General features: G+C 65.2%; 7 protein-coding genes across 7 annotated transcripts; 3 read left to right on the top strand and 4 right to left on the bottom strand.

Annotated features, from left to right (window-relative positions):
* Positions 1-981: 981 nt before the first annotated feature.
* On the bottom strand, positions 982-2199 carry EMIHUDRAFT_248871 (hypothetical protein; the record flags this gene model as incomplete). The annotated part of the gene is made up of 5 exons (XM_005761312.1): positions 982-1023; positions 1123-1152; positions 1309-1374; positions 1477-1971; positions 2092-2199. The coding sequence occupies 5 exons, from the start codon at positions 2197-2199 to the stop codon at positions 982-984; spliced, it is 741 nt and encodes a 246-aa protein (XP_005761369.1).
* An 81-nt stretch (positions 2200-2280) lies between these two features.
* EMIHUDRAFT_459930 (hypothetical protein) lies at positions 2281-3595 on the top strand. The gene is made up of 2 exons (XM_005761311.1): positions 2281-2307; positions 2588-3595. The coding sequence occupies exons 1-2, from the start codon at positions 2303-2305 to the stop codon at positions 3441-3443; spliced, it is 861 nt and encodes a 286-aa protein (XP_005761368.1). The 5' UTR covers positions 2281-2302; the 3' UTR covers positions 3444-3595.
* EMIHUDRAFT_248869 (hypothetical protein) lies at positions 3587-7881 on the bottom strand (the record flags this gene model as incomplete). Its single annotated transcript, XM_005761310.1, has 8 exons — positions 3587-3627; positions 3736-4801; positions 5195-5365; positions 5489-5865; positions 5936-6872; positions 6939-7310; positions 7377-7715; positions 7828-7881. The coding sequence occupies 8 exons, from the start codon at positions 7879-7881 to the stop codon at positions 3587-3589; spliced, it is 3357 nt and encodes a 1118-aa protein (XP_005761367.1).
* A 203-nt stretch (positions 7882-8084) lies between these two features.
* On the top strand, positions 8085-9330 carry EMIHUDRAFT_371884 (hypothetical protein; the record flags this gene model as incomplete). The annotated part of the gene is given in 2 exon segments (XM_005761309.1): positions 8085-8838; positions 8854-9330. A coding segment is annotated over 1 exon segment (164 nt), but the record flags the coding sequence as incomplete, so codon positions are not given.
* Positions 9331-10524: 1194 nt separating this feature from the next.
* Positions 10525-10731, top strand: EMIHUDRAFT_60174 (hypothetical protein; the record flags this gene model as incomplete). Its single annotated transcript, XM_005761308.1, has 1 exon — positions 10525-10731. A coding segment is annotated over one exon (207 nt), but the record flags the coding sequence as incomplete, so codon positions are not given.
* Positions 10732-13208: 2477 nt separating this feature from the next.
* Positions 13209-14959, bottom strand: EMIHUDRAFT_425361 (hypothetical protein; the record flags this gene model as incomplete). The annotated part of the gene is made up of 4 exons (XM_005761307.1): positions 14832-14959; positions 13948-14297; positions 13569-13769; positions 13209-13381 (listed from the first exon to the last, which is right to left on the bottom strand). The coding sequence occupies exons 2-4, from the start codon at positions 14021-14023 to the stop codon at positions 13209-13211; spliced, it is 450 nt and encodes a 149-aa protein (XP_005761364.1). The 5' UTR covers positions 14024-14297; positions 14832-14959.
* A 20-nt stretch (positions 14960-14979) lies between these two features.
* EMIHUDRAFT_446300 (hypothetical protein) lies at positions 14980-16181 on the bottom strand (the record flags this gene model as incomplete). The annotated part of the gene is made up of 3 exons (XM_005761306.1): positions 15521-16181; positions 15332-15361; positions 14980-15146 (listed from the first exon to the last, which is right to left on the bottom strand). Coding segments are annotated over exons 1-3 (801 nt in total), but the record flags the coding sequence as incomplete, so codon positions are not given.
* Positions 16182-16979: the final 798 nt, after the last annotated feature.

Below are 16979 nucleotides of genomic sequence, written 5' to 3'. Positions count from 1 at the left end.
ATCCTCCTTGGTGTGCGCGAGATGCTTGTACAACCCGTCAAGGCCTCCCTCCGTGTCGAGCCGGTCAATCAGCACGCCGACGTCAGAGGAGCAGAGTGCCGACCCGGCGGGCAGCCGCCCATGGACGCGACGGGCACGCTCAGGCACGCCAGGTGGGAAGTGGTGCATGCCGCTCAGGAGCGCCACGAGCTCCTCCTCGGTCTTTAGAGGATACAGGTTCGCGGCGAACTCGGTCATGCCAGAGACTAACGAGGTGAGCTCCATCGCGGCGCGCTCATAACAAGGAGGCGCGTTCTCCGATCTTCATCTCCGATCTCCAATCTCCAATCTCGTGGGGGAGGCGTGTCAGGGGGGGGATCGATGTCCTTCCAAGGGGATGCTCTTTCCCTTTCACACCTTCAAGCGGATCTCCACCCTCTTTTCGCGCCATTTTGCAATCTCCAGTCGGCCACACGATTCTCGAGGCGCCTTTGGCGCGAAGTCAACATCTCCGTCTCCGGCCTGAGATCTCGAGGTGCCGATGGCGGCAGCTCAAGATCTCTATCTTCAGTTAAAGATCTCTGAGTTTTGTGAGAGATGCTGTGTGTGGAAGATCTCTGATCGGCATCTACGATCTCCACTCAACAAATCTACTGGTGTCCCGCAGAGATCTCGATGTATGTTTGGGGAAAGGGCTCGCGAAGAAAATTGAAGAAAGTACTTTAAGGAGGAGCTTCATTTTAACCAGGAGGAGCTACACTCATCACTCCCTCTCTGAGGAGTGAGGTGTCTCAGAGAGTCTCGAGTATCTCTCTTGGGGAGAGGGACCCATCGGCCATCGTGCATCGCCTCGCCGCCTGCTCGCCGCCCCGTAGAGGGTAGAGCCGACACGCGACAGAGGAGATCACGCTGATCTCGACCTCTCCCCTCTCGCGCATCTTGTGAGCGCGGGAGCCGGTGCAGGTCCAGTAGCGGCAACATGGAGGCAGCAGGACAGCGCGGTCACGCGTCAACCGCCTCCGTCTTGATGCGCTTGGCAGGCGCCTGGCTGTCCTCCGCCTCTCCGGCAGGCTCCTCGTTCTCGTCCTCCTCCTCGTCGTCGTCCTCCTCCTCCCCCTCGTCGCTCCCGTCGCCCCCCTCGACCGGATCGCCGCCGTCCGAGTCGTACTCCTCCTCGACGTCGGACCCCTCCGACGGGGCAAAGTCGCTGTCCTCGTCGTCGTCGTCGTCGTCGTCCTCCTCCTCCTCCTCGTCTCCGGCGCCGCCGCCCGCCGCGCCGCCGCCAACCGCGCCTGCGGACGCCGCCTCGCCGTCGAGGGACCCATTCACGTTTGCGCGCTTCCGCTGCAGGAGCTCGCTCACGCGGTCGCACTCGTTCGCCGGCAGCATCGACAGCTCGAGCTTGAGGGCCGTCTTGGCGGGCGCGCCGGCGGGCGCGTCGGCGGCGGCGCACTCGAGCTGCAGGTCAAAGGTGCGCCGGCTGTCGGGCGGCAGCACCTCGACGCGCAGCCGGCTGTACGGCATCACGTGCACCTTTGACGCCTCCTTGACGAGCAGCTCCTTCTCGAGCAGGTACAAGGCCGCCTCGGTCGCCTTGACGTAGCACTGCAGGGCGGCGCGGCCGCCGAAGGGCTTGAAGCTGCCGATGCCCCCCACCTCGACCGCCGCCAGCGAGGCGAACGCCTGGCTGACGACCGACGCGGGCTGGCCACACAGCGGCTTCCCCGAGAGGCTGCACTCGACTTTGGGCTCCGCCGGCTTGGAGTGCAGGAGCAGGTGCCCGACCTGGCTCTTGCCGTTGGCGACGGGAGCGGCGAGCGTGACGACGCACAGGCTTCCCTGTCCCGAGGCCTCGGGGAGCACGAGAACGCGTGAAACGAGCCGGTAGGGCACCGCGATCTCGGCCGACTTGCCGTGCAGGACCGCGGCGCCTTCGTTGAGCGATAGACGAAACTTGCCTCGAGGCGAGAGGAAGGAAAGATCGCTGGCAAGCTCGACGAGCAGGGCGCCGGGGCGGTCCAGCGGGGCGGCCGACCCAGCAGGCGCAGCAGGCGCAGCGGCGGCCGGCGGAGGTGGCGCGGCGGCGGCGGCGGAGGAGCTGGCGAGCGCCACGGCCAGCTGCTGCTTCGTATCGGCCAGCTCCGCCTCGACTGCGGCGAGCCTTGCCTTTGTGGACAAAAGCTCCGCCTCGAGGCCACTCTGTGAGCCACAGGTCGCCATGGATAGGTAGGTAGGTGCGTTTTGGCGCGAGTCAGTGTCGAAAGACCCCCTGTCTGGCGCCTCCACCGCTTGCGGGCGAGCACCCCGCGCCGACTTGCTTCGCATGCGGTGACCTCCCACGCGCTCCCTGGCCGCCCGCGCGACTCCTAGAGGACAGAGACCGTGGACGGACCCTCCCCGCGGCCGCTCGCGAGCGCTCGGTGGTCAATCTCACCTCAACCACCCTCAGCGCGCGCGCGAGCGCGCCGCCACTCGGCCGCACGCACGCACACTTGTGCCTGTGCGGTGTGGACGCGCTCTGGACGCGCTCCTCTGACACACAGGCGTCCCACTAGGTGTCCGCTGGTCCTCGACACCGCTGACGTCGCCACTATCGCCATCTGCGAAGGCTTGGTGGCGTCGTCGCCACGCTGCCCAGCGACGACAGCGCGGAGCTCATGGCATCGTCCTCTGCGCCTCTCGGACTCGAGTTGCTCGTTCCCGCCGGCGTCGCACAGCTCGGCATCGTCCGCGCCCGCAGCGAGTACGGCCTGACCGACGCCGACCTCCAAGGGCTGCCCCGCTCAGCGCATCCCGGCGCTGGCGTCGTGTTCTCCGTCAAGGATCTCGCTCGCGTCGCCATCCTCAAGGGGTACCGCGATCGCGGGCAGCGGGTCGTGCGTATCACCAGGCCCGACGTCTCGCGGGCCGAGACGCTCTTCCTTCCCGTCGGCATCATGACCACGGTCGGCGAGGTAAAAGCCGTGATGCCGGGACGCGCAGACCTCCTCGGGCGCCGGCCCGAGCTCTGGCTCCGGCCTGAGGAGCGGCGCGCTGGCGGGCCGAGCAGTGCGCCGCTGCACGGACCGACACAGCGCTTGTGCGAGTTCAGGGCCGACGGTTCCGCGCAGACTCTCGTCGAGGCAGGCGTGCCCAACGAGGCGCTCCTCGAGCTGAGGCGCGCGACTGACCGCGAGGAGGCGGAGGTGGCGAGGCGCGCGGAGAAGGTCGCGGCGACGTCGCTGTGGGCGATCGAGATCGCGGCCGAGGAGGCGAAGATGGCCCGCGAGGAGGAGAAGAAGCGGGCGCGGGCGCGGGAACAGAGGCGGGCGGAGAAAAAGGCTAGGCGGCAGCGACGGGAGCTGGAGAGGCTGCAGCAGGCGCGTGAGACTGAGAGGCAACAGCGGGAGCTCGCTCGAGCGAGCGAGCCCGAGCCCGGGCCGCAACGTGGGCAGAAACGCCGAGCACGTTCGCAGGGTTGGTGAGCCCGTTGCGCGGTGTGTGATTGGTGTGGTTTGAGGTTTCGTGCGTGAGCGAGCAACCCGAGAGACGAGAGTCAGGAGCGCGCTTCGCCGCAAACGCTCGCGCACACGATGCCATTTTGTGTACGCATGCAGAAAAAAGGAGCTCACATCGCCACAGCCAGCCAACGCTCGATATGCTCCCACACTACCAGTGCCGAGTCCACGTAACATGAGTTTCTGCTCCACACATTCGCCTGTCTGCGTTGGCGAAGCAGCCGCGGCGGCGGCGGCGAGGCGCCCGCAGCGGTCGCACCACTGCCGGCCGTGCCTCGATCGCCCTCCTCGCGCCTAACATAGATTGCGGCGACAGGAAAGTACTCGGCGCCGTTGTGCTGGATGCGGCCGTGTGGAGCGGCCATGGGCGTGCCACAACCATTCGCGTGCATGCCATCATAGCGGAGCCAGATGAGCTCGCGCGGGTCAAGGACGTAGGCGATGAAGTGACACTGGTCCAGATAGTAGAGGACGGCGATGAGTCGAAACGAAGCTGCCGCGGCCGATCCAGTGCCAAAGCAGTGCTGCTGAGGGAGGCTGTGCTGCAAGGTGGCTGGCGCGCGCTCGGGGAGCTCGAGGGCAATGAGCCGAGGGAAGGTGCCACTATCGCTGTGTGCGGGGACGCCACTATCACTGTTGCTCGCGGCTCCTCCAGCCGCTGCCAGGCCCGCCCCGACGTGTGTCGTAGGCCAGCTCGTGTGCGGTACTAGCTCAAGGGTGCCCGCACATTGCGCGCAGCGCATATTTGAGCGCGTGGATCGCACAGTGCTGCAGGATCTGTCCAGCGCTGCCAATACGTTGCCACCTGCCGCATACAGCTCCTGCGTGGTCAACAAGATGAGCGGCCGCCACTCGTCGTTAGAGGGCTGGACCAAGTGCGGGCGGGCGAGCTCATGGCAGTTGGAGCACGTTGGCGTGAAGGTGACCCGCAGAAAGAGGTGGTGCGTGTCGGTGTTGCTCAGCAGAGTCGAAAGCACGCTCAATGCCGATCCAAACCGCCACATCCCCTCATCGATAGCCGCGTGCAGCTGCGCCTCATCAAGCGCCCCAAGTCTCGCCTGGAGATGACCTCTCCGCACTGCATCACGGAACGCGTTGAGGGTGGCGATCGCCGACGAGATGGTGGCGGCGTCAAGCAGCCCCGAGGAGTTGTACAGGTACTGCCGTGCCTGAAACCACTGGTGCAGCGGCGCGTCGAGCTCCGGGGTGATGAGGAGCTCGCCCTCCTCGGAAGACGAGTGAGCGTAGAGGTCGAAAAAGTTATCGGTCCGGCTCCGCTGATAGGCGTTGCGCTCGCCAAGAGCGGGCAGTGCGAGGACTCGGCTCTGAGCGGCAGCAGCGGGTGCAGCGACACTGGAAGAGGCAGCAGCTAGGGCAGCGGTGGCGGCGGTGGCGGAGGCAGCGGCGATGGAGTCAGATTGCGACGGGGCTGGCGCCGTCTGCAGGGATGGGGCTGCACCAGGTGCTGCAGCCTCCGTCCCTGCCGCCTCCATCGCCGCCGTCGCCACCGCCACCGCCTGACCTTCCTCACACCCCGCCGCCTCCGCCTGTGCCGCAGCCGCCGCCTCCTGCGAGGGCGCAGCCACCGCCGCCTCCGCAGCCACCGCCGCCTCCGCCGCCGCCTCCGCCTCTCCCGTTATTGCTGAGAGTGCCTGGATGCGATGCTGCCGCGAACCACGCTCGCCAGCTATCATCTTGTTGTGGCAAGCAACGCACACTTTGTTGTTCTTGTCAGGGAGCAAGCCGTCCGCGTCGCGAAACTCAGCATTGCACGAGTTGTGGAAGCAGTGGAAGCAGCCGCCGGGGCAGTACCAGATGCCGCCCGACTTGGTGTTGTCCATGCAGCAAAAGTAAGGTTGCGGCGCCGGCACCTGCGCCGCCTCCTCCTCCTCTTCCGAGCTCGACTCCATGTCTTCCCCCTCGTCGTCGTCGTCCTCCTCCTCCTCCTGCTCCTCCTCCTCCTCCTGCATCCCATCCTCCTCGTCTCCCATCTCCCCGTCTCCCATCTCCACGTCCATCGCCGGCCTCGCGTCACACGCACCGCCACCTCCCAAGTCCGCCTCGACCTCCATCGCTGCTGGGGTGGTCGCGGGCGGGATCGCGGCGGCGGGCGGGGTAGAGGCGGGCTGCGCGGCGGAGACCGGGGATCGCTCCTCAGTCAGCGAGGCGAGGAGCACCTTCTTGAGCTGCTGCCAGCTCTTATGAAGAAAGTCGGCCGGGTTGGCGCCGCGCGCCTCGAGCTGCCCCGTGATAAAGTCGCGCCGCTCGTTGGGCTTTGAGGGCGCTGCTACCTCCATTAAGATGCGCCAATTGGTTTCGGCCTCAATCTCCATCGCCGAGAAGGACATAAAGTGCTCGAAGCCGATAGCTTCGAAGGGCGGCCGTGCAACTGAGCGCGCACGCGGCACCTACGGAGGGTACGGTGTGGACGCGTTGTGGATGCAACGCGTGGAGCAGACGGGTGGCAGGGGCCGGGCACGCCTCGTGCGCGCCCTGTGCGAACGGTTTTGGGATGACGGGGTCGGAGGAGACGAAGGGGAAGGGCGCCGCCGGTGGCTTATGGTCTCGAGTCGCGATCATCGCGACAAAGTGCAGCAGCTTTCCCACGTCGCAGTTGTCTAACCTGACCGTCCAGCCGTCCCCCTGCGTCGCCCACTGAGCGAGGCGCAGCACGCGGTTCATCTCGGCCAGATTCTGCACCTGGAGCAGGAACTTTCGCGAGACCTCCTCGTCCGGCACGATTTGGAATCCGCGCAGGTACTGGGACAGCTCGCTCATGTTGACGGCGGAGCGGACGGCGACTCCGAGGGCATTTTGCAGAGGCATGAGCAGACGCGGCTGGAGGGAGTGCAGCATCGAGATCTCGCGCATCAGGGCGCCATTCGCGTGGTTCTGCACATAGGTCGGCGAGAGAGTGTCCGGGTCCTCTCGCTCCCTCCGCGAGGACGTGCCCGCTATCGCAAAGATGATGCGTCCCGTGAAGCGTCCCGCCAGCTCGGTCATCATCGTGTGGTCGCCAGGCAGCGGCGAGTCGATGCAGCTTTGCACGAGATGGTGGCGCTCGACGCCGGTGGCCGCGTGGGCGAGCAAATTGTACTCGTACGGGAATTGGCGCTCCATGTAGGACATCAACTGCAACGGGTTGCAGCCGGTCGCAGCAAAGAGCGGCCGCACCTGGGACCAAACCCGATCAAGCTCGGCACGCATCTGCGGCCCAAGCACGGCGCGAAGGGCGAGCTCGCGAGGCAGCCCCTGCCGCCAAACCCGGAATGACCAATCGGACATCAGCTCCATCTTGGAGCGGGAGACGGCGGCGAGGGGACTCAGCGAGTCGACAGGAAATGTGGACAAGAGCGCCTCCTCGCCCTCGCCGTTCTGCGGCAGCTCTTCAACTGCCTGCAAGAGGGCAGCACAGAGTGAGCGCAGGCAAAAAAGCAAGGGGGAGATGCAGCGAGGAGGCACCTCGAGAAGTTCCTGGTAGAAGCCTGAGGGCTCGGTGCCGTCGTGGGAGTCCTGCTCCTCGCCCGCCTCTTCCATCACCTCGTCGGCTTCCAAGTAGTTCTCGAGCTGCTGGCCGGTGAGCGGGTCAATCTCACGGTCGACCGACCCCTCGTTGAGCGACACATCGGCATTTGGCGCTAGATTCCAGGCCTCGGCTGCGGGCGAGTCCCTCCATACGCAACCCGACTCATCGAAGACGAGCACCATCGTTGGGTGGCCGCACTTGTCGCACGGGGTCAGCCCATCTGCCGCCGAGAGCCGCTCTGCCCATTCGGGCTGCTTCATGGCGACCCAGCCACCGAGGCCTCCCCGGCCGCGGTCGCCGATCCCTTCCTACAGTGCCACGGTTGCCGTGAAAACATTTGCGAGATGACGGGTGCACAGATGCTCGCGAGGCACCGAGTTGAGAAGGTGGCCCACGTTGCTTTGGTCGCCAAACCTCATCGACGCCACCGGCAGGCCAGAGGTGAGACAAATGGTCTCTTGGTGATCAAACAGCGCCTTTGGCCCAGCGACCGCGACGACCGCGCCGTACTTCTCGTTCCGAATCCACCTGGCCCTTGACAGGAGCACCCAGAGCGATGCATTCTCTTGGGTCTCGTGCACTGCCATCTTCCGAAAGTAGTTATGCCGCTGCTTATATTCCGTGCAGAAGTTGAGCGTTGACTTCCTGTCAGACTGCAGCACGTGAAGTTGACTCTGTGGGCTCACGACCAGCACGGTACGCACCGGCTCTTCCTGCAACAGGAAGCAACAGGGGCTGTCATGTTGCTGGCGCGGTCTCGGCAGCACGTCGAGCGTGCAGAGGCGATGGCAGGTCTGTGCGCGGCTGAGCCGCGCGTGTGCGCACCATGGGCGTGTCGTTGGACGCACTCGCACCGGAGCGTCGGCGAGAATTGCTCATGCGGGCCCACAAACAGCGCCGGCGACCGATTGCAAACACAGCCACCGATTCGCGCGGTCCGTCCGCGAAACGCCTGTGCACAAAGTGCCCGCGAAGCCGTTTTTCTTCCGTGTTTGAGCTAGCTTTCCGGCCGGCAATCCCTCTAGCAATCAAAGTTTAAGGCAGAGTTGGCTCCTTCTGACCAAGGAGCAGACTTTTTATGAGACAGAATACGCCGTTAGTCCAACCAGCAGATGTGAAAAATGGTAGCGAGAGTGCACACCCGTGTGAGCGTGCCCCACACCCGTGAGGCGTGAGCGTGACCCATTGCCGCCGTAAACAACGAAGCGCATGGCTAGCAATTTGCAGGCGGCCCTCGCGCAGCGCAACGCCCCGCGTGCAGCGGAGGCGGCGACCGACGCCTGTCTGAGCCGTACGCGGGCGAACGCGCCCCGACACACAGACTGACGCTGACGGCCGCCACGTGGCACCCCTCGCCCCCGCCACACCCGCGCGAGCTCGCCCGCTGTGGCGGCGCGGCGGTCGCGGTAAAAGGCGCGACCGCACTGCCTCTCGGCCGCTCTAGCCGAGCCGAGAGCGCCCTCGCCCTCGCCCTCACCCTCGTCGCCGCCGCCGCTCCGGGTCGCTGCGGCCGGCGTGGGAGAGCGTGTCACGCGGCTCGACGACCGTCGCGCCCCAAAGGCGCAGTACGGCGCGCGCCGTCGAGCAGTCGCGGCTTCTCAGCTGTGGCCACGCGCGCGCCTGCGCACCGCGGCGCCGCGCCGCGAGCAGCGGGAGCGTCAGGACGGAAGTGCGCCTGGCGATGGAGTATGAACAAGACGAGCGGGAGGGCACCGAGACACATGTTCGCCGCACCGGTGGATGGTCCAATAATGGTCGTCGTGCCTGCGCCTGCGGCTATTGCAGCGGCAGCGGCGATCGCAGCAGCAGGGCAGCTAGCTAGGATCACCGGCGCCTCTCACAGAGGCGCTGCACCCGCCGGTGGAAGCTTTGTGGCCTTGTCCGGCCACGTTGTACGGATTTATGTCGCCGGCGCCGAGGGATGGCAAGCCGCGCCCGCCTGAGCGAGCGGCGTCAGCCAGCCGCGCAGCGCTCGGCGAATCTGAGTGAATGCCGGCGACGCGCTCGCGACAGCGCAGCGCCGCACCGTGTGCCCTGCAGAAGGCGCGCGTCGTCGCCCGGAAGGACGGCATCGCGCGAAGCTGGCTCTGTGGACGCACGATCAGCGCTGTACGCGGCTCTTCCTGCGACAGGAAGCAGCAGGGGCTGTCATGCCGCCGGAGCAGTCTCGGCAGCACGTCGAACGCGCGGCGGCGAGGGAGGTCTGTGGGTCGCCAGGGCGCGTGTGCGGGCCGAGGGTGCGCCGGTGGGCGTGTGGGGTGGGGTGGGTTGCTCAGGGGCGCTCACACGCGCGCACGGCGACGCACGGCGCGATTTGCTTCGCATGCGGTGCCCACACGTGGCGAAGGGGGTGCTCGCCCGCAAACGGAAGAGGCGGGGTCCCCGGTAGGACCCGGACCCCGGGGGGGGGGGGGGGGGGAACGAAGATAAAAGAATTTCGTTCCGGGGTAAAGGTAACAGCCAGTATCCGAAATTCTTCTCCTCCACAGGTGTGTACGAGCGCGCCGCGGGAGGGGGGGCGATTGCAAAGCGCCGGCCGGACCGAGGTCGCACGCGTCGTGTCAGAGTGGTGTCGCGCCGCTCGCCGCAACCATGTGTTTCATGTCCAGCGCCGAGCTGTCCCGCGAGATCATCAACGCAGTTGGTGGAGGTGACGAGGTGGCAGTTCGGGCGTGGCTGGAGAGGGGCGGCGGCAAGACCAATGGAGCGTTCAAGCTTTGGTCAGAGATTGGGTGCTTTGTGAGTAAGACCACCCTGCTGATGTACGCTGCCGAGCAAGGCCACGAGCGGGTGGTCGATCTGCTGCTTCAGCATGGCGCGGAGACCAACCTCCAGGCCAGCAATGGCAACACCGCGCTGATGCTAGCCGTGTTGCACGGCCACGAACGGGTGGTCGAGCTGTTGCTGAAGCGCGGAGCGGAGACAAATAAGCGGGACGGTATCGGCCGCACCGCACTGACGATCGCCGCCCATCACAACAATAACCCGGCAATCATAATCCGCTTGCTGCGCGCGGGTGCAGACTCCAAAATGCGCGAAAGAGTAACCGGCGCTACGGCGCTCCAGCTGGCAAAGGGGTTCGGTCACGCCGAGTGTATGCGTGCCCTCGAGGAACATGCGGCGGCTAAGACGGCGGCAAAGGGCCGCGGTCTCATGGAGGCTCTCGACCAGCCATTGGATCGGCGCGCAGAGGCGAAATTAGCGCGGAGGGCAGAGGCAGAGGCGGAGGCCGCGCGGCATGCCGACGCGATGCTGGTCGAGGCGCAGGCGCAGGCGGAGGCGCAGGCGGAGGAGAGCCAGAAGAAGAAGAAGAGGACGAGGAGGAGGAGGAGGAAGGGGGAGGTCGGAGAGAGCGGCACGGCTGGGCCGCTGTCGCACGAGGCCAACGCTCCGGCCGAGGCGGCTGAGGACGAGGCGGCGGCAGAGGAGGAGCTTGCGGCGGCGCTCGAGGTGAGCGCGAGGCTGGAGGGGGAGAGACGGGCGACGGAGCAGGCGTGCAAGCCGGGCGAGCCGGAGCCAGAGGAGCCGCCGGACGATTTCTTCTGCCCAATCACGACAGAGGTCATGAGCGAGCCGGTGATGGCGGCGGACGGGCAGTCGTACGAGCGGTCGGCGATCGAGCGCTGGCTCGCGACAAAGTCGACGAGCCCATTGACAGGCGAGGCGCTCGAGAACACTGGCCTCTTCCCCAACTACTCGCTCCGCCGGATGATCCGGCAGTGGCAGGAGGGGCAGAAAGACCGCGCGTGACAGTGTGCTGAGCCTTTTAGGCAAGAGACTGGGCAGCAGTGCCACTGGGCAAGTCTTCGCTTAATCAGGTTCAGGAGAGGAGACCAGAGGGAGGGCCAGTGCCCCAGGGTCAACGCCTGACGCGGAGGGAGCCGGAGAGGACGGCGGTGTGGCGTGTGCGTGTGTTTGTATCGTGGAGATGTGTTTGGTGCCTGTTTGGTGCATTTATTTTTACTGGCGCGCACTGGCTCTAACACAGGTACAAGAATTTTATCGAAAAGAGTTGATTCATGTAGGAAATGAATTTTCGCGCCACGTGCGTCGCGTCGTGCGCGGCGTGCGTGTGTGTGCGTGTGTGCGTGTGTGCGTGTGTGATGCCTGCGCGCTGCCCTCGAGGGCGTCGAGGCGCTGCCGTGCGCTTGCTGCGGCGGAACGGCGCCCTCACTCAAAGCAGGGCGTGCCGTCCTGATTCTGGAGGGCAAAGACGTTGATCTCACGCAACGCCATCGAACGGCCCAAGCTGGTTGTTTGTGAGCTGGCAGTGATGTCACGACCCCAACGTCCATCGAGGCACGGCGCCGTCGTCAGGGAAAGCGAAGGGACTCCGACGCCTGTGGGGACTCCCGCCGGACACTCGACTGGGTTGCTGAATGTTCCTGGCAACGTCACGACGACGTAGCGGCCAACACCCTCGCACGCGATTGAGATCGGGGTGTCGCCCGTCCCCTCGAAATCCGCAACCGTGTACGTTGCGCACGCAACCTGCGAGGGGGTGAGATCGTTTTGTGGATGAGCACGTGCTGTGGTGCCGAGCTTATGGCCAAGGTATGAGAGACAGCCGGAGTTTGGCCCTACTGGATAGCTGCGCGCCTCGCGGAGGTCGGCGGAGCCTCCATACGCAAAGTTTATGTGAGGGTCGCGGAAGACCTTTGAGGCGAGGTCGCAGGCAGCGCTCTCAGATGCCAGGGGCGCCGCGCATAGCGGCAGCATGTGGGGATCCCCTTCGTTCTGGACGATGGGACGCGCGAGTTTTTGGCCGAGTAATCTATTTTCGGAGATCCACAGCCGTTGCATCTTCTTTTCGTTTTGTTCTTCCTGCGATTTCTTTTCTATTTTCTTTTAAGTCCGCGTAGGAGGGTAGGGTGCCAACAGGACCGACCCACAAAAGAAAACAGCTTCCGCGTCACAAACAAAAACTGCCCTGCCCGGCACAACCAGGTTAGTGGCACGGCACCCGCGGCGCTCCTGTGCTCGCGACGTGCCCGCGCTGCGCGTCGGTCGCGACCTACGCGCCGGCGCTCGGCGCACCCAAGTCTTAGCTGGAGTTGATCGTTGCTTCCCTTTCGCGAGGCGGTGCGGACTGCCGGAGGCCTCGGTCTCCCCTCTGCCCGTGCGACTTTCGCTAACTCCCTCGAGCCTAGATCGTCTCTCTTCGGCGCGCTCGAGCACGTTTGGCACCAAGAGGCTTTGATTCTTACGACCCTTACCCGCCAAGGCAGGTGTGGCGTGTGCACTCTGCTAGTACTTGAGCACTTGACTCTTGAGCACTTGATAGGGTCGATTCCGCATGGTACGGGCCCCTAGTACTTGTGAGCTCACACCACTACACTGTGGGGGGTGCCCGAGCATGATGTATGTGCGCGTCTGCGCGTGTGTGGGACAGACGTTGTTGTCCTATGCGCGGGGCTTCCCGCGGGGACCGAAGACGTAAGAGCAGCAGCAGCAGCAGCGTCACAAAAATCGCGGGAGACGCATGTGCGTCGCGGATCTCCCGGGCTCCCGCGTCTCCCGGGTCCCGCGGGGGCAAATCTGGTGTTAGATCGCTAAAGCCGTACTTGCTCTATTGGCACCAAACACACCACACGCGTTTCGGTCCGAAATGGAACTAGCAAAGGCAAATTTGGGGCCTAACAGTTGCGCTATTGTTGGCTGAAATCCTCAACGTTGTTCAAGTGTGTTCACCCCAGCCCATGCTGTTACTGTTTGTTACTGTTTGTTACTGTTGTTACTGTTGTTCAGCGGCCAGCAAGCAAAAAATGGCAAAAAATCCGGGTAAAACCCGAAAATACCCGGGGGTTTCCGGGTATTTTCGGGTATTACCCGCACTGGAGACACTAGAGATCGTCTGGTGGGTCACTGCCAGGCCTTCCCTTACTGTTGTTCCGGCCTAACGTTAGCTACTGTTGTTGGGTGGGAGCCCCACTGTTGTTGCCGTTAACACTAGCATCGTAGCATGTAGCGTCACGCTGTCCCTCACAGCTCCCAACGCGTTAGGCAACCCTACTCTAATCTCTATTTTTGCCGGTTTCGGTCCGATCTCCGTATAATGGAACTTTCTAGCAAAGGCAAATACCAGACACACTTGCGCACACGGCACACCGTAATGCACATGCATAGAGCCGTATAAGGCTGAGTGTCCCCACGGAGCTCGCAGGCCTTGAACAGGCCGCCGACGCGGGAATCAAAATTTATACACGTCAGTTCACAAACGGGTTGCAACTGCAGACGAGCCCGTGCAGTAGGAAGGAGAGGAGCGAGCCGAGGGTGAGCCCGACGTTGAGCGCGAGGACGAGCAGCGAGGCGGCCTGCTTCTGCTCGGGCGGCGGCACGGAGAGCGGCCCGTAGATGAGCGGGCACGCGGTGAGGAAGCCTGCAGCCGCGCGGGGTACAGCAGGGGGGGGGGGGGGGGCTTCGGGGACAAAGCGCAAATCCGGGTGAGGCCCCCCGAGGGGATCGGGGTCGGGCGGGCGGGCCCGGGGGTTGGGCAAATCTTGAGGGGCTTGAACGGAAAGAAGGGGTGGGGGGTGGGGTGGGGGGGGGGGGGGGGGCTCCCCAACCTTTTGAGGAGGGCGAGAGGGCAAAAAAAAAAAAGCGCCCCCTCTCGGAAGGCAGCAGCGTCGGGACGGCACTGTCTCCGGGGCGCATGTGGCAGACCATGAAGAGGGGGATGAGGGCGATCCGCGACAGCGCCAGCGCGAGGGTGGAGCGGCCGCGCACGAGGTGGCAGGACGGCGGCGCGAGCCGGGCCGCCATGTCGCCTGAGGGTGATGGGTGAGGCAAAGGGCGGGGTGAGGGCTAGGGGGCCAAAGACCAGACCAGCAAACTCGAGGGCGGGCGGGGTACGAGGCAGGGCTGCGGGGGGTAAGGGTGGCGTGCTCGAGCTGCTGATGGCGGACGCAGTGGCGGCAAGGGTAGGGGTAGGGGCGCGGGCCACACCCAGGTTGAAGACGACAAACAGGACGGCGGGGAAGAGGCCGCGCCACGCGGGGGAGGGCGCCGTGGAGGTGACCATGCCGCTGATGGCGGGGAAGACCCCTAGCGTCACCTACTCTCACCAGCCCCTCGCCTCCTCTCGGCCTGATCTCGCCCCAGCTCCGCGACTCTTGCCGCTGCTGCGCGGGCCGCGTAGTTGGCCACCAGAGTGCCGGCGTGCCACCGAACCGCAAAGAGCGTGCTCCACACCTCGCGCCGCGCCGCCGCCGCCGCCGCAGCGCCTTCTGGGCCGCCGAGCCGCTCCTCGAGGTCGCCCCCTCGCCCCTCGATGGCCGCCGCGTGGCTAGCCAGGCCTGCGTCGGGGAGGGGCCCTGTCAGCGGCCAGGAGGCAGAGGTCTCGCGCCGTGCGCTCGGAGCACCGCGCGAAGACGAATCCCGCGGAAGAGCTGCAGTGCAGCCGGCAGTGCAGGCACACGTGTCCTCTCGAGCGCACGTGTCAGCCATGCGTCCGGGTTCCGCATCTACACTGTTCCGCATCTACACTGTTCCGCATCTACACTGTTCCGCATCTACACTGTTCCGCATCTACACTGTTCCGCATCTACACTGTTCCGCATCTACACTGTTCCGCATCTACACTGTTCCGCATCTACACTGTTCCGCATCTACACTGTTCCGCATCTACACTGTTCCGCATCTACACTGTTCCGCATCTACACTGTTCCGCATCTACACTGTTCCGCATCTACACTGTTCCGCATCTACACTGTTCCGCATCTACACTGTTCCGCATCTACACTGTTCCGCATCTACACTGTTCCGCATCTACACTGTTCCGCATCTACACTGCTCCGCATCTACACTGTTCCGCATCTAGACCGCCAAACCGCTGGTCAAGGCAACAGTCGGTCCCTCGGCCGCAACCGCCCGCGGCCCGACGCAGCAGCCGCCGCCGCCCGCCGCGCCCTCTCCCACCGCCCTCCCCGCCACGTAGCCACCGCCTCCCCTCCCCTCCCCCCCCCTCCCCCCGCGCGTAGCCCCGCCAACAGCCCCAATTGCCCCGCCCGGCGGCCCGCTCTGACTGCTGCACGAGGCGAGGGCGTGCTTCGCCTGCACGTGGCGCGCGAAGGGCGTGGCGTCGGCCCAGGCGAAGGAGGCGAGGCACGCCGCGAACACCGCCACCGCCACGCCGTAGTATGCGCCTGGCTTGCGTGCGTGAGGTCAGGGGCGGGAGTGCGGTCTCGTGCGGTGCTTTCGGAGCCTCGCGAACCCGCGGACCGCAAAGACAGCGGGACGCCGCTGAGCACCGCTGCATACCGCTGCGCTTAGGTGGGCACGTGTCCTTGAGAGTGGAGCAGAGCGACGGCGCGACTCATCTAGCGCGCGCCCGCAGCGGCGATCGCATCGCGCTCGCTGCCTGGCAAAGGGGGGCTGACGGTGAGAGGTGTGCGACGAAGCTTGCGCCCTCTAGTCGGGCGTGGCGGTGTGTGGGACATGTCCAGGGCGTGTTGGGGATGTGGCCTCGGGTGGCAGGGCGGCCGAGGCGGCGTGGGAAGTCTCGGGAAGAGTGTAGCGCCTGCGCCACCCGCCGCGACGAGCTGATTCTGCGTGGGGACGGTGGTGGCGAGGCCGGCGACGGAGACGGCGAGGCCGGCGAGGGCCATCCCGCCCACCGCGACCTGCGTGTACCGCGCCGGAAACATCGCGCAGTACGCGACGACCGACCCGTTGAGGAGGCCCGTGGCGGCGGCGGCGAGCGCGGTGCAGCAGAGCGTGACGGTGAAGCTGGCGGTGGAGCTCGCCTCGAGGAAGGCGTGGAGCTCGTCGGCGGGCCGGCGGAGCGGAGAGAGCGTGTACACGGTGAGCGTCGCAAAGACGACCAGCTCGCACGCGAGGGTGGCGAAGATGGTCGTGCGGAGCCGGATCACGTGCTGCAGCCGCTGGAAGGCGACGATGGAGGCGAGCGCAACGGCGTTGAAGGTGATGCTCAGCATGGACTCGAAGGAGGAGGAGAAGGGAGACGCGGCGAAGCGGAGCTCGTAGTACTTGAGCGGCGTGATGATGGTGTTGAAGGCGAAGAGAGTGCCCATCCCCTGCAGGCCGAGCACGAGCAGCACGAGCACGCCGGCCGGGTCCTGCGGAGCCTCGTCTCCCGCCGGCGGTGGCTCGGCGGCGGTCATGCCACTACCACCGCCGTGGGCAAGCAGGGTTCGAATGCTTTGGCAGCGGGCTGGCGCCACCCAGCGGCGCTTTACCAAGGGCTAGCTCAAAAAACACAAAAAATGCTCGAGGCGGCGGCAACAGCGCCTACAAGGGAGCAGTCAAACAGGCGCTCGACGTCGCCGCGGCGCTCACCACGGCGGGCAAGAACCTACCCAGCGTCGAACAGTGGCGGCGGTTCAGGGCGGCGGCGTCGGGAGCCCTCCCCGCCCCGACACAATGCGAACGAGCGGCCACGAGGGCGAGAATGGCGGCAACGGGCTATGTACCACCCCCCACGCCGAGGGGGGCGCGACGGCGAGCGCCTGCCCCTCACCGCGATGCAGGTGGCGGTGCGAGAGGCGACCAACGCGCGGTGAAACGGCCGCACTTGAACATGGGGCACGGTAATGGATGGGATAGGTAGAGTGGTTAGTGGTCCGAAGGAATCCAGGGACAAGAGGGCGACTCCGGTGTATTCTTTTTTTGCTTGGGCGGACAGCTTGCCGGGGTCGGTAGGGTAGGTCTGGGCCCTCCCGTCGGGTTTTTCCCTCTTTCCACGCTGGAACTTTCACAGCGAAAAATGAAATTTTTCGGCAAATCACGATGGTCCACCCTCCCCAAGGTGGGTGAACTGGTGGCTTTACCGGCTTGAGAAGTGGGCTTGCCCTGTTTCATATAACAGGATGGTGGGTCGCTGGAGAATACCCTCCCCCCTTCTGTTTCAGTTTGGAATTATTACCCCACGTTTACCCGTGGGCCCGTGGGGTTTCTTTTTCTAGTTTTCCTTAACGGCTTTTAGTTTTGTTGGTTAGGTTTTGTTTGTTGTCCTTTTC

The sequence above is a fragment of the Emiliania huxleyi genome (assembly GCF_000372725.1).
Source record: "Emiliania huxleyi CCMP1516 unplaced genomic scaffold EMIHUscaffold_712, whole genome shotgun sequence".
In the NCBI taxonomy this organism is placed as follows: domain Eukaryota; phylum Haptophyta; order Isochrysidales; family Noelaerhabdaceae; genus Emiliania; species Emiliania huxleyi.
This window is presented reverse-complemented; position numbering and strand designations above follow the sequence as displayed.